The sequence below is a fragment of the Arabidopsis lyrata genome, assembly GCF_000004255.2.
Source record: "Arabidopsis lyrata subsp. lyrata unplaced genomic scaffold ARALYscaffold_6, whole genome shotgun sequence".
Lineage (NCBI taxonomy): Eukaryota > Viridiplantae > Streptophyta > Magnoliopsida > Brassicales > Brassicaceae > Arabidopsis > Arabidopsis lyrata.
This window is the reverse complement of record NW_003302550.1, coordinates 6,128,973-6,144,298: the sequence shown is the minus strand read 5'-3', so window position 1 is coordinate 6,144,298 and position 15,326 is coordinate 6,128,973. Positions and strand designations below refer to the sequence as shown.

The 15,326-nt window shown below is 33.9% G+C and overlaps 5 protein-coding genes across 7 annotated transcripts; 3 read left to right on the top strand and 2 right to left on the bottom strand.

The window, feature by feature from the left end:
- The first annotated feature begins 499 nt into the window (after positions 1-499).
- Positions 500-936, top strand: LOC110227699. Its single transcript, XM_021022963.1, has 2 exons — positions 500-698; positions 769-936. Exons 1-2 carry the CDS (start codon positions 538-540, stop codon positions 911-913), a joined length of 306 nt encoding a protein of 101 aa, XP_020878622.1. The 5' UTR covers positions 500-537; the 3' UTR covers positions 914-936.
- Positions 937-2,727: 1,791 nt separating this feature from the next.
- On the bottom strand, positions 2,728-4,999 carry LOC9307718 (plant cysteine oxidase 1). Its single transcript, XM_021022962.1, has 5 exons — positions 4,550-4,999; positions 4,337-4,464; positions 4,118-4,247; positions 3,183-3,404; positions 2,728-3,060 (listed from the first exon to the last, which is right to left on the bottom strand). The coding sequence occupies exons 1-5, from the start codon at positions 4,830-4,832 to the stop codon at positions 2,930-2,932; spliced, it is 894 nt and encodes a 297-aa protein (XP_020878621.1). The 5' UTR covers positions 4,833-4,999; the 3' UTR covers positions 2,728-2,929.
- A 1,315-nt stretch (positions 5,000-6,314) lies between these two features.
- LOC9309777 (probable pectate lyase 19) lies at positions 6,315-8,560 on the bottom strand. Its single transcript, XM_021023543.1, has 4 exons — positions 8,070-8,560; positions 7,180-7,933; positions 6,826-7,071; positions 6,315-6,747 (listed from the first exon to the last, which is right to left on the bottom strand). Exons 1-4 carry the CDS (start codon positions 8,261-8,263, stop codon positions 6,523-6,525), a joined length of 1,419 nt encoding a protein of 472 aa, XP_020879202.1. The 5' UTR covers positions 8,264-8,560; the 3' UTR covers positions 6,315-6,522.
- Positions 8,561-9,507: 947 nt separating this feature from the next.
- On the top strand, positions 9,508-12,976 carry LOC9309776 (auxin efflux carrier component 8). 3 transcript variants are annotated; one of them, XM_021023546.1, is made up of 6 exons: positions 9,508-10,709; positions 10,799-10,985; positions 11,321-11,406; positions 11,493-11,650; positions 11,734-11,807; positions 12,399-12,468. In XM_021023546.1, exons 1-6 carry the CDS (start codon positions 10,184-10,186, stop codon positions 12,466-12,468), a joined length of 1,101 nt encoding a protein of 366 aa, XP_020879205.1. In that variant the 5' UTR covers positions 9,508-10,183. The 3 variants fall into 3 exon arrangements, with proteins under 3 accessions (XP_020879205.1, XP_020879204.1, XP_020879203.1); XM_021023545.1 differs by lacking the exon at positions 11,734-11,807 and having other exon boundaries at positions 12,402-12,976; XM_021023544.1 differs by lacking the exon at positions 12,399-12,468 and having other exon boundaries at positions 11,734-11,851.
- Positions 12,977-13,054: 78 nt separating this feature from the next.
- LOC9307717 (mitochondrial outer membrane protein porin 3) lies at positions 13,055-15,271 on the top strand. The gene is made up of 6 exons (XM_002873661.2): positions 13,055-13,309; positions 13,693-13,760; positions 13,976-14,086; positions 14,180-14,266; positions 14,360-14,568; positions 14,667-15,271. The coding sequence occupies exons 1-6, from the start codon at positions 13,261-13,263 to the stop codon at positions 14,971-14,973; spliced, it is 831 nt and encodes a 276-aa protein (XP_002873707.1). The 5' UTR covers positions 13,055-13,260; the 3' UTR covers positions 14,974-15,271.
- The last annotated feature ends 55 nt before the right edge of the window (positions 15,272-15,326 follow it).

Here is a 15,326-nt window from a genome sequence, read left to right as displayed (position 1 = left end):
GAAAATTCGTCGGAAATTAGATCTCGCTGTAACAGTTTCCGACGAAATTTCCGACAAATTATTAAATTTCGTCGGAAATTTTGTCGGAAATTGGTTACATTAATTTCTCGCGGATCTCGTAAATGTAGAGGGAAAGTTAATTGGTTTGAAATTCCCGCTGCATATTTTTCCGACGAATTTCCGACAAATATGGTCGTCGGAAATTTTTATATATATACGACTCACAGATTTCTCACACTTCTCACACTTCAAACGACTTCAAACGACTTGGAAACACTTCAAACGTGATTATTCTCACACTTCTCACATCTTACATCTCACATCTTCTCACACTTCTCACATCTTAAGGTAAGATGTTTAGTTTTATTTTCTTCATAATTTTGTTTATAAAATTCAAAAGACTAATTATAAATTTTTTATTTGATTAAGGAGATGGATAATGGATCGTGGAGTGGATATATGTCGTATTGCAATGAACGTGGGTTTGTTCCGGATTTGAATCTTGGTTCCGAAACCCAACCACCGGAGGATTTTCCCATGGAGGACACGGAAGTTCCGGAGACGGAACCATTGGCGATGCCTACACGGAATGATGATGCAAATCCACTCGATTCTATGACGCTAGACCAATTACTCCGTGCTCCGGGTCGAGATAAATTGAAAAAGATCGACCCAAGCCGTATGCACGGAACAACTTGGTAAGAAATTGTATTATTTAATTTATAGTTTTACGTAGATAATCTTAATTAAATAATTTGGTAATTATAGGTATCGATTCGATAAAGGATTCACAAAGATTATCAAGAAAATCATGGAGAGCGATTTCCCCGATCCCGCTCCGAATATTACGTCGGTCTCCGGAGACACAAAGAAACGTTGGTTTAAGGCATTTGCGGTTAGTTTATTTAAATAAAATTTATGCTTTATTTACTTTGTTTATAATTGTAGCTAAAAAAATTAAATTTTAAAATTTTACAACACTAAAAATATATATATTTTAAATTGTTTAACATTGTAGCAAAAATTTAATTGGGATTATGGTCTTACGGGCGAAGTACAAGAAAAATTTGAGGAGATATGTGGGGCACGTTTATTGGATTATGTTTATGGATGGAAAAAGAAATGGCTTAACGGGAAAGAAAAGCCAAAATGGATGCGAGAAAACGTTTGGCAAGGGCTTATTGCATATTGGTTACAAGAGCAAAATAAGTCCCGTAGTGAAACTAATTCTCAAAATCGCAAGAGTGAACGCGGAGGCTATGGCATGGCTAAACATACTTGTGGATCAATGCCATATGTCCGGAAAAAGGAAAAAATGGTAAATAAAAATTTAAATTTTTTACATTTCAATTTGCATTATAATAAATTTTATTGTAAATTTTTAACTAATAAATATTTTAAATGCAAGCGTAATCCCGAAACCGGTGAGTATCCCGATATGGTGACATTCATGGAGGAGACTCACAAACGGAAATCGGACGGGACATTTGTTGATAAAAAAGCTGAGGCAATAGCTCGTCGATGTCGGGAGATGGAGAAAGAGAAACTCACACAATTGAGTCAACAATCAGACACGCCCGATGATTATCAACTCACCCAAGCAGAAAAAATGATATTTTCCGATCGGTAAGTAATAGTAATTAAAATATTATAATTTAGATAATATGTTTTATTTCCTAACAACATTTTCATTATAATAGCAAGTTGAAGTTAAAAAAGGACGTAGATTTGGATACGGTTCCATTCCGTATGACGAAGACATGGGCGGAAGTTCGTCGTATTCACATGCACACGTGAATTGTCAAGCAAACGCAGCCAAAATCGTCGAGTTGAAGACTCAATTAAAAGATTGCAAGTTTTGGATGGATACGATGGCCCGTCTTCATCCCGACATCGTTCCGCCTTCTCGCCAAGATCAACCCGGAAATCAAAATGAAACAAATAACGTTGACACTCTATTTGATATATAATATTTGCGTTTGTAATAATTTTTAGTTGTTTAAGAACTTATTAATGTTTAATTATGTTTTTTATATTATGTGGTGAATTTTATTTATTTTAATTATGTTTTTATATAATATTTGTGTTTGTTTTATTGAATTATTACAATTAAATTAAATTAATATTATTTAATTTAATTAATTATATTAATTAACAATAAAATATAAATATATTTTTTTTTAATAAAATATAATATTTCGTCGGAAATTCGTCGGAAACTAATAAAAAAAATACGATTTGTCGGAAATTCGTCGGAAACTATTAAATATATTATTATATTATATTTTGTCGGAAATTCGTCGGAAACATCCATTCGTCGGAAATTAGTCGGAACGTTCCGACGAACTTCCGACGATTTGTGGTCGGAAAATCGTCGGAATCGTACTCGATCTTGCGGCGTCGTTTGTAGGAATCTCCTCGGAATGGCGTCGGAATATGCCGTCGGGATATCGTCGGCAATTTTCCGTCGCTATTCCGACGGACATTTCCGACACCTTTCCGACGGGCTTTCGACGAATATTTCCGACTATTTTCCGACAAATATTTCCGACGAATTTTCCGACAAATCATCTCGACAGAAATTTCCGACGAATTTCCGACGAATATTGTTTTCCGACCAGAGAATTCCGACAAACTTGGTGTGGTCGGAAATTCGTCGGAAACATCCATTTCCGACGAATTTCCGACTATTTGGTTTGTCGGAATTTGCTATGTTTTCTTGTAGTGTATAGTCTATTTTATTTGGTTACTATTGGAAAAAACTTGAACAGAGACCTAAAGATTTAGACTAAAAACAGTAAGAGTACATTTCCCTTTTTCTGTTTTCCTTTCCTTTTTTTATGTACGAAGAAGAATTCAAATGTAAGGAAAAAAAGAAGAAGAAAGTGATTCGAAATCTGAAAAGCGAAATGGATAAAAAAAAAAGCTCTCAATCTTCAACCTTTGGGCCTCTGTATAAGGCTCCAACTACGTTAGTATGATCTTCTGGATTATCATCTCTTTCTTGCAGCCATGCATAACCTTCCTTCTCCTCTTCACTTCTCAAAATGTCGTCGTCCTCTGAAAACAACAACACAGATGAAAACAAGAAAACAAAACAAAACAAAACTTTTAATCTATCTGTCTTAAGTATAAAGTATGTAAAGACTATCATAATTAGTAAATAAATAAAAAAAGCTGACCTGATGAAAATTGGTCAAAAGGGAATTCTAGGAAATAAGTGCAATGTCTGCCTTCTGGATTGCAGTAAGGAGGTCCAAGCACGTCTAGCACCGCACATGCTGTTTTAGCTGTGAACCGATGCATGTTCCCGCCATCTTCCGGGTACAAAATCGAGGTGTTGCACGGTGCGGTGAATGTTGAGTCCACCTTCAGTTTCGCTAGCCAGGTTTTTGGATCTCTCACTGCATTTGAGATAAGACAAATCAATTTCATTCTTCTTTTTTGAACATATAAATCAATTTCATTAAAAACATAGGGTCTCATCAAGTCTAAAACAGAGACTATTACTGCTTTGTTTGGTAACACTGCGGAATGTGGAAAACGAATCAAATTTTTGGATCAATAGAATGATCAAAACAATATTAAGCGAAAAGAATCTTTCAATTTGGCTGCAGAACTGCCGAATAACCGATATAAGAAGTCATTATGCAAATGACAAAGCTTGAATGGTATATAGTAGTATAAACAAATGATCTAATGACAGAAACACAGCTGAACAGAGTATCAGCGAAATAATCATACAACGCTAAAAACTAATTTTAGTAGATTATTGATCATTTTTTTTAATGTATATTTTGGAAAAATATTACTATAGTATATAGGTGAATGTTCTAAATCATGAAAACGTAAAAAAGTTCATCACCAACATGATCACCAATTTTGGGAAATTATTTATACCAATCAAGAGCCTATAATGTTTCGCTAAATTGGGATATTAATTAGATCTTCGAGATAAATAAAAAGTTAAAAGTGATTTCCTTTTGTCACTTCTATCACAATGCACAGTCGAACATCTAACGAACCCTAATAAGCCAGTCAGAAATTAACTGCAAGCTAACAATAACAAACAAGTTTCACAGCTCACAAACTTTTCTTGGGACGAAAGTAAGCTTACTTGGAGTATCAACCACCCAATCATACGACTTGATGTGCATTGTACCAAAGAGAAGCTTACTAAAAACTGTCATCCCTGGATGGTTATGAAGTGGAATAACACCAGAAGGCGGCAAACAGAAAATCCCAATCTGCGATAAAACCCTAACCTCGATTACTTACGCCACAAGAAAGAGAACAATACAAGTAAGAAAGTGTTTTTTTTTTTAGTGGAAATTACCGAGAATTGATCACATTGGTGTAGATGCAGATACGTTATCGGTGGCGAAGACCGAGTTTCGAGTCCGGTGTTTGGTCGGAAATACGGCATGGTCGGAGCTAAACCGACATCCTCTGGTTTCATATCGTCTATATAGACCAAAATCCAATCAGTATCGAAACTTTATAGAAACCCAAAACAAGAAATTCAAAAAGACTAATAAAAATTGTATACCAAGAATCTCTCGTAGCTGTTGAATTTTATCTTCAGAAGGAACAACACCAGGACCACCATTAGAGAACACTTCCTTGCAAGTATTAAACAACCGCCGCACCGCCGTGATCTCATCCGCCGGAGAATCAATCTTCTTCCGTCTCCACGTCATCATCATCTTCTTATTCTTGTTGTTATTCTTCTTCTTCTTCTTATTATTAACAGAATTGGGACTAGACATACATTGGTTCTTACTCGAAATCAATTCCATAACCTCTTTCTCTGGTTTCATCTCAAACCCCATAAAAATCTCACAAAAAAAAAGTGTCTGTGTATCAAGAGATCAAGATCAAAAGTATGAATCTGGGAATGGATTAGAGAAGAAAAGAATGAGATATAGAAACAGGGAAAAAGAAGAAAAGAGAAGATATAGAGATGATACCATTATCGATTACAAAACCAGGGGCCATTCTTTTTTTTCCTATGGGCTGTGTTTTTTCAAACAGCGGATTCCTTTTTTATCCGTTTCGGTCTTCGCAAAGGGGCAAATTCGGAAACACACACATTATTAAAATTTTATTATATACTTGCTTTCTCTGTTTTATCGGTTTACTATAACCCGGTCCGGTTTATGGGATCTGTTTTATTTACTTTCCACTGGTTGAATTTAGTGATATATATATATATATTTTACTCACGAATTGTCAATTTCATGGACTCATTTATATAGACTCCATAAATAACAATTAAAAATATACGTGTTTAATTTGAATTATGTTCAAATCGTAGGATGGTTTTGTGTGTTTACTTTGAATCTTTGATAGAAAGTATTTGTATACATAATTTAGGAAATGTCGGTTTTGACCCTGAAATCTTTTTTTCTTCACCGGATTATATGGGAACGAGTACTAGGAATCTTGGTTTTTGTTATTATTTTTTTTTATTTTTTCATTTTCATACATATTTGTTTTCATATCATTTGATATATTTAGCAATTATTAGTTTATATCTTAGGAGGTGTTATTGATTTGTGATTCAAAATAGAGTTTTAGTGACTTTAAATGTTATGTAGAATCGGTTGTTATTCAATCAAGATTTTTTAAAAGTTTGTTAAAGTTTGGTGTTATTAGTTTAAGATTTATAAAAAGTAAAATTTTCATAAATCTGGAGTTATTGGATTTATACTTTTATAAAGTCATTAAAAGTTTTGTGTTATTCAATTACAACAAAAGAATCAATGATTATTAATGAATTAAATTATTATGTTATTGGTTAATGACTTTCTACATTTTTATTAATCATCAAAGTAGAGAGATTGTTTGGAAAACTTTACAAGATTATGACATACTAATCAACAAAATTATAGAAAACTTTCAAAAACTCTCTAACAATAACACCCCTTTAGTTTGTCATGACGTATAATTATCATTTATAGTTGAGATCTTTAACAATAAAGCAATTAAGCACATAACAAATCAGACTTGCTCGCCAAATCGGAACATGTTGATTATATGATTGATTACAAGCTAAGTCCAATTTCTGCTGAGATTTTTATATTAAGAAAAACATATTTTAGTTTTTAAAAATCTCCAATATCATCATTTCTTTTTATAACATGTTTTAAGAACTTTTTGTTTACCAACATGTTTTATGCAGACTTTAATCTGAATGGGTAGTACAACGATGATATTAAAATAAACGATTACGCCATATATTCCGGTAAAAAAAAAAAACCAAAATAATATTCATATATAAGTTTTGGTTGCTTGAAGAAAACAAACAAATGTGTATTATGAATAGTCCAAGCACCGGCTGCTATGGTTTACTCTTTATATAACTTGTTTTCCATAACAAAAAATATCTTTACAAATTAGAATTTTTTTTTAATCATTTTCACCCCTTAAGTATTTATTCCCTGAACTAGATTAGAAGCAAAAAATCAAAATGTAGAAAAAATTGTCTTTAAACATTATAGTAAATTAAAAAGAATTTTTCTAACAGCGTTTCCCGACTCTGCAATCAAGTGCTCCGGCATATTTGGTCAGCTTTGAAACAGCCAATCCATGTTTCGGTTTGATCATTTGTTGTCTTGTGTGTGCACATTTGTATTGAGGATTACCAGATTGTCTGAAATAAGCACCATTCATGAATACATCTTTCTCAGATCTCCAGTTCCAGTGTTTCCACTCATCCTCCGAAGCATAATCTCTCTTTGTCACCTGCATTTATTAATTTTTTTTATAAGTATACAATCTAATACCTAGACTTTTATTTGGTGCAATGTAACCAGATTTTACCTCTCTGTAATGAGGTTTGTGTGGAGGAGCTATGAATCGGTTTCCATGGCTGAGAATCGTAGGACCTTGACTACCTCCGATCGCATAAAGCTCCCAGTGAGTGTAGTCATTGTTCACAACATGAACAAATCCCCATCGGATCCTTGGCATTCTCTGTACAAGTCCTTTACCAAAATGGTTATAAGCAACTGTGACTTGCATATGCTTGTCTGCTTCATTCGTGTTTTGAGCACCAAGCAACATCACCTACATAAACAAATATCCCCAAAAATGCAAATCTGTAGTGGTAAATATCATGAATGATTAATAGGGAGAATCTAAATTAGTATATGGATAAATTTGACTAATGCTTACATCGTTGTGGTGAGTGAAGTGAGAGTTGGAGATTGTAATGCCAGTGGATCCAACAATGGCATCAATAAGTCCATCTTGACATTTAGACATCGAAATATGGTCAAGCCAAATGTTAGACGAACCGTAAATCGATAAACCGTCTCCATCAGCTCTAGTCCTCATTCCAAAATGGTCGACCGAGTCTCGGATCATACCACCGCTACTCTCGGAAATGTGGTGAATATGCAGTCCATGGATGATGACATTTTTCACAAACTGCATTGTGATCCCTGCACCATGCGCTACATGGACATTGGCTCCTCGTGCATCGATAGTCTTGTGGCTATTAATGAGAAGCTCTTGGTTTAACCGAATGCTCATATCATTCTTGAAAATGATCCAGAGAGGTTCCTTCTGAATTACGGCATGACGCAATGTCCCGGGTTTAGGGTTCACCATGTCGTCGTCGAGGTTGCTTGTAACCACGTAGATGCGTCCTCGTTTTCCTCCGGTCGTCCTGTGACCGAACCCTCGGACACAACGTGTAAGCCTCTTCCGACGCTTAGCCCAATCCGATCGGCAACGCCAACATTTATCTATCGGGTTACTTGCGGTACAAGGTCCCTTTAGCTTACTCCATTTGCCTTTACCTTTACCTCTTAAGCTTCGTCTGGTGCTGTTCGTCGAGCTTCCGAGCATTTCAATGAACTCTTTTTCCTCCTCTTCAGGCTTCGCATCACCCTCTTCCTCGGTCGTTGTAACATCAGTAGAGTTGCTATATATACACAATAATTAATATATAAACCAAACCAAAAATAGTAAGGCCAAAAACTCTTTAGTTACCAGATAATAAACAAGAATCAGCATTAGTAATGTTTTTGGGTTCAAAATCAGATATTGACTTGACTTACTCGTAGTGACGCTCATGAAAGTGATCGACGATTTCGTAAGGATCAGAATGGTAAGCTTGAAGAGTGAATTCTCTGGCTTCGTCGGCTCGTTGCGACCAATACTCGTCCAGCTCAGAAATGTTACCTCGAATGGTCGGAATCAGAACGGCAATACAAAACATAAACATCAACTTTGACAGCCTAGCCATCTCCATCTTTCTTTCTTTTATTTTTAAAAAAAATTTCTTTCTCAGAAAATAGTTTATTTTTTTTAATATTTAAACAATCTCTTCTTCTTTTTTTTTTCCCTTGTTTTCTTAAAGGGTAAGATTTAAATGGAGAATTACTAAGCTCTCGACATGGCTTTAGGTCGTTTTTTTCTATTTTTTTCTTTAAGAGCCTAAAGCCTTTAGATGATGAATCGTACTGCGAATTTTAAAAAATGTGAAGGTTTGGTGTTTAAATAAACTTGATTAAGAAGTAATCTCCAATTTTAGAAATTTACCGCTAAGGATGGAGAGCCGTCATTATTTATATGTGGATGGCTTCTATGTTTTTATTTTAAACTTTATTTTTAGCTCCCAAATTTTTTCTTTGTTTGGTTTTATTTGGGATAAAAATAGGAAAATTTATTATATTTCTTAAATTATATACTAGTTTTGCGTATAACCTATTTTGGATATGTTTGTCATTTATTTTGATCTATTGTTTGAATAGAAAAAGTCACATACTATGTTGGTCTATTCATAAAGGTTATTGATTTTGTGTTTATTAGACTTGTGTATTAAGAATTAAGAAGTGTATTTCTTGTGGGTTGTGAACCTTTCATGTGGTTAGTAACATTTCATTCTCTCTGGGATTAATATTGATTTTTTAAGTTCTTATATATATGAATACAAATAGAAATGTTTTTAGTTTATTTTTCGGTATAAATATAAACAAATACTTATTCGTTTCTCGGTACAAATGCTAAAACTTCTATAAAAATGATTTGAACTTCTTAATTGGCACATAAATTTATATATTTATATATAAAAATTAAAGTAGTACTGTTGCTAACATATTCAAAAAAGAAACTTCATGAGGCTTTGATTCGTTATCACAGACAAAATTTAGCTTTCAAATGTTCCAAAGTTTCTCGGTTCAACCTAAAATGGTAAGCATTTGCGTCCTTCTTGTGAGAAGCAAACTTAAAAGAAAGAGACAATTTCCAAAATTTTAGCGAAAAAGCACAAAACTATCTGTATATGTTTATAAAGGAAAATACTTATTTCTCAATCTTCAAACCAATTTTAGAAACAGACAAATATTATGCTTCATGATTACTTCCTTCTCAATTCACTTCTTTATTCTTTTGGTTTTTATTCTCATATCATATGCCTATATGATCTTTGGTGAAAAATATCGGCTAATTAATTATTCTGTCTACGACCTCGATTACGTGTATATGTATGTGTATGCATGCATATATGAATTACAATCGTTACTTGAGAAACATTTTGATGGCATCTTGTATATCTATCTTATTTGACTAGAAATGTTCATAAAATATATATGCATTTTAAAAAGTGAGCAGTTTCTTTGTAGATTTAAATTTTTTTAGTTCAAGTATCTAAGCTAAGGTAAGAAAAAATCAAAGGCTATAGAACTAAAGTTCTGTTGGAGCATATTTAGCTCTTCTTTGTTCATGCAAAAGACAAATTAAACAGCCTTCTCTTTTTATCTTTTGATTTTTTTTGTTCTTTTCTTATAAAAATGTGGTGAGAAGAAAATGCCATTTTTTTCAAAGAAAAAGAATACCACAGTAATTGATGATTTTAGGCAAACCCAACTCAACAAGAATTCTAATTAAAGGGATAATTTTCTTCTTTCAACAAATAAGAAAAATAAATGAAACCCAGAGTTTTTGTTTCATTTTTTCCCTTTGAAACAAAAATTCCATTGTGGAATCAAAAACCTTGGAATTCAAGAGTTACACATTTGAACAAAAGAAAACAAAAGGCATCAACTTTACCCATATATATGCCATAAGATCAAACACAGTTTCTTTCCATTAATTTGGAAGAAACTATTCCTTCGATTTTCCTTCAAATTTGTACAAGCAGTTCTTCTTTTATTGTACAATTTGATAAAACATGATCTCCTGGCTCGATATCTACCATGTTGTTTCAGCAACTGTTCCTCTCTATGTCTCAATGACCTTAGGTTTCCTCTCTGCAAAACATATAAAGCTCTTCTCACCCGAGCAATGCGCAGGCATCAACAAATTCGTCGCCAAATTCTCAATCCCTTTGCTTTCTTTTCAAATAATCTCTCAAAACAACCCCTATAAGATGAGCCCTAAACTCATTCTCTCTGACATTCTCCAGAAAATCTTAGCCGTTGTTGTATTAGCCGCGGTTTTAAGATTCTGGCATCCACCAGGAGGAAGAGGAGGAAAATTGGGTTGGCTCATAACCGGTTTATCTATATCGGTGTTGCCAAACACTCTCATTCTTGGAATCCCAATCTTGAGTGCCATCTATGGAGATGAAGCTGCGAGCATCTTGGAGCAGATTGTTGTGTTGCAAAGCTTGATTTGGTATAGCATCTTGCTCTTCTTGTTCGAGCTTAATGCCGCAAGGGCGTTACCTTCATCAGGACCCTCCCTAGAACATACAGGTAACTAAAAATCATTCTGTTTTTTTCGATATAAGAACTTCCTTTAACATGATTTACCCTAAATAAATCTTGGTTTCTTGTAAAACAAGGCAATGACCATGAAGAGGCTAATATAGAGGAAGAGCCAAAAGAAGAAAACGAAGAAGAAGTAGCAATAGTGAGAACAAGATCTATTGGAACTATGAAGATTTTATTGAAGGCTTGGAGAAAGCTTATAATCAATCCTAATACATACGCAACATTGATCGGAATCATTTGGGCTACTTTACATTTCAGGTGTGAAAACAAAATTCATCTTATATCTTTACAAGTTCAGTCTTTTTTGATAAATCATCTTACACATCTAAAGATTCCATCTTTATCATCTTAGCTTACATATTCAAACACTTCTTTTTCTCCTTTTTCAAAAATAAAAGCGATAATTTAGTAGTTAGCTTCTCCTATTTTAAGCTTTCTGTTTGATCGTTCTTCGCATCTAGAAATTCAATTTATTTTTATAATCGAAATGTGATAGTCCAGTGATCTTCCACCTATTAAGAATAGCTATATATTATTTTTAATATATAGTTTATAACATCAAATGTCATGTTTATATTTATTTTCTCCAATAGATTGGGATGGAATTTGCCAGAGATGATTGATAAATCAATACATTTATTATCTGATGGAGGCTTAGGAATGGCCATGTTCAGCTTAGGTAAGCTATATATCTACATATTCAACACACAAAAGCATATCTAAACTTCATAATTGGAAATTTAATTTTTTTTAAAAATGATACAGGTCTTTTCATGGCATCACAAAGTAGTATCATAGCATGTGGAACAAAAATGGCGATTATAACAATGCTCCTCAAGTTCGTATTAGGACCTGCTCTTATGATTGCTTCCGCGTTTTGCATCAGATTAAGAAGTACTCTCTTCAAAGTCGCAATATTACAGGTACAAAAAATTAGAATTAATGATCCATTAATTAATCATAAATTCTGTCATATATTTTTGTCGATTGATTTATTGTGTTGTAGGCTGCATTGCCTCAAGGAGTAGTGCCATTTGTTTTTGCAAAAGAGTATAATCTTCATCCGGAGATCATTAGTACCCCTGTTCTAAAAATCCCCGCCTAGCCCCGATTACTCCCCGCTTAATCGCTAGGCCCACCCTCTCCGCCTCGATTAATGACTAATCCCCTAAAAAATCAGTAACCCGATTATTCTCCGTCTAATCCGATTATTTTCCGCCTAATCCGATTATTTCCCGCCTAATCTTACATACCCCGATTATTTTTTAGATTACAAGTATAAAAAAAACATTTTATTTTTGTTATTCAATCATTTGAATTGGGAGTTTGTGATGTTTTACATAACTTGTGTTCAAATTTTAATAAAAATCATAAAAATTTGTTTTTACTGTAATTTTGAAAACAATATTGAATTAATATATTTTAAAAATATTAAAATAACCCTAAAACTAATCCCCGATTAATCCCCGATTTTAATCCGATTTTCCGATTAATCGCTAGGCCCATGCCGAACGCCCGACTAGCGCCTAGCGATTTTTCAAACAAGGATTAGTACTGGGTAAATAAAATATTTCTTGTTTATTTGAGTTTTTTTTTGCTTCTTCTATTATTTATTTTAATACGATTTTTTTTTGAAATTTAATTTTTGTGGTTTTTATTGTTTTGCTCTTTCAGGGTGATCTTTGGAATGCTAATTGCCTTACCAACAACTTTGGCATATTATTTTCTATTGGACCTATGAATATGACATGTTAAAAAAAGAACATGAATATGACATGTTATATAGGCTCTTAATTTTGGATTTATATGGTACTTTAGTCATGAAATTTTCAGATGTTTGAATTTATTAAGCTAATTTCAACCATTCTCTTTAATTCTTGTAAATCATTTTTCTCCTGATATTAGATTAGAAAGAAAAAATCATGTCAACTAGTAAAATCAAATTTATGATGATATACTTTTTTATAAAGCTATATAGAAGTAAATATAAGAGTACACCATTTAAAGGAGAAAAAAATCACATTAGTAAAAACATATATGGAGTAAAAATCTAATCCAAATTTAAATAACAACAATTCAGGTGGTTTATCTAACTCTGAGAAAATAAATAGACATTGTCAAAGACTCAACATAAAAATATAAAATAAAGAAATAAAAATGGAAATTTTGGGGAGGAAGAAAACTAGAGAACACGGCCTGCGTGCCACGCAATAAAAAATGGAAAAATGGCGAATAAAAATAAAATAAGAAAAGGAAAATAAAACAAAAAAAAAAAATGCCTTGGAGAGTGGGGAATAAATAATCAACGGTTGAAAAGAGGGGACACCGACTCAAGTAAAATAAATCTAACGGCTGAGATATTTTTGCTTGATAAGCAGGGAAAATAGAATATATTATTATATAAATTTAGGGTTACCATTTCTTCATCCCCTTTATATACACAAGACCACATTTTCTCCAGAATCCTCCATTACTCTTCTTCTTCTCAACTTGTGAATCTTGACAACTTTGTTGGATTTTTCCAGAAGCAATCATGGTTAAAGGTCCAGGACTCTACACCGAAATCGGCAAAAAAGCCAGAGGTACTATCTTCTTTTTCTTTCTTCTCTATGTGACGCGAATGTGACTGAGATTTCCTAAACATTTGAGCTGTTTCTCTGATCAGGGTTTTTGTTGAATCGGTTAGGGTTTCTCATTCGTGGTTCTATTTCTGTTGCTATCGGTCGTTGAAATTTGTGTAGATGCATCTTTAATCGAGCTGATTGATAATCTCTGTGTGTTGTTTCCGTCGATTTTATGCTATCTGTTTCGTTTACTTGTATAGATAATAAGACTTGTGTTCTCTGGGTTTCGTTGTTTGGCTGGTTTTTGACTTGGATCTGGAAAATGTCTATCAAGGATACAGAGTAGGAGTTGTCTCGTGTTTAGCTTTGGATCTTAAAGGTTTTTGAATGTTATATTGTAGATCTTCTGTACAAGGACTACCAAGGAGACCAGAAATTCAGTGTTACCACTTACTCTTCAACCGGTGTTGTAAGTTTTTCTTTTTGATTTTTTTTTTTGTTTGTCTTCAGATTTCTTGAGTTTTAAACATTGTTAGTGACATTTGTGTAGTTTTCTGTTTGGATTTTAACTTTGTTTATCTCTTGGGGTTGATTTCTTTTAGCATCTTTGATTGAAACTCTGGTATTTCACATTTTGGCTGTACAGTCACGAACTTAACTCTTTCTTGTGTCAACTGGTTATAGGCGATCACTACAACCGGGACAAACAAAGGAAGCGTGTTTTTGGGAGATGTTGCTACCCAAGTGAAGAACAAGAACTTCACTGCTGATGTCAAAGTTTCCACTGATTCTTCTGTAAGTAGACTTTTGCTTTTGTTGTTTCTACTAACTATATGATATTGCTGATTGCTACTGGGGTGTTTATTTCTGTGTATATGATGATTTCAGCTGTTGACCACTCTTACCTTTGATGAGCCTGCCCCTGGACTTAAAGTAATTGTTCAGGCTAAGTTACCTGATCACAAATCTGGAAAGGTATATAACTTCACCGGCATCTTTTCTTTCTGTCCAGGTTTTTTAACAGTTTGATATGTTGGGGATAATAGTTATGTCTTCTTTTCTGAACAGGCTGAGGTTCAGTATTTCCATGACTATGCTGCTATCTCCACCAGCGTTGGATTCACAGCTAGCCCGATTGTCAATTTCTCCGGTGTGGTTGGAACCAATGTTTTGGCTCTTGGTACTGATGTGGCCTTCAACACTGAATCTGGCAACTTCAAACATTTCAATGCTGGTTTGAACTTCACCAAGGATGATTTGATTGCTTCCCTCATTCTGTAAGTGCCTCCCTCCATATGAATTATGAAATGATGACTTGAGCTTATAATGCTACTGGTTTTAAACAGAGTTGTTTCTTTAAACTGTTTTTTTTCAGGAATGAAAAAGGTGAGAAACTGAACGCATCCTACTACCAGATTGTGAACCCATTGACCAACACTGTGGTTGGAGCTGAGATTAGCCACAACTTCACGACGAAAGAGAATGCCATCACTGTCGGGACTCAACACGCAATTGACCCATTGACCACAGTGAAGGCACGAGTGAACAATGTTGGTGTGGCTAACGCACTGATCCAACATGAGTGGCGTCCAAAGTCGTTCTTCACCGTTTCTGGAGAGGTTGATTCTAGGGCGATCGAGAAGAGTGCTAAGGTTGGGATTGCTCTCGCTCTCAAGCCTTGAGAAGATACCACCAAATGGGCCCTGATGTGGGTAGAATAGTTATTTCGTTTTCGTCTTCAAATCTTTGGACAAATCTCTGTCTGGTTTGCTAAACAATCTTTCATTTGTTTTTTTTGTTCGGTGTTGGGATTTTGTAGAAAATAAAAGAAGAAAAAAAAACTATTGAAAGGATCATCTCTTGAAGATGAAGAACCATTAAGATCCTTTTTACTTATTCTCTCTTTTTATTCTCTGTATGCTAAAAATACTCTGCTCCACTTCCAAGTTCTTTAGTGGATTTTTCTGAGAGATTCTTACAGCATTTTGTCTAGTTGGTCAGATTTTTATTGTTTCATAAGATTTGATTTTGTCCG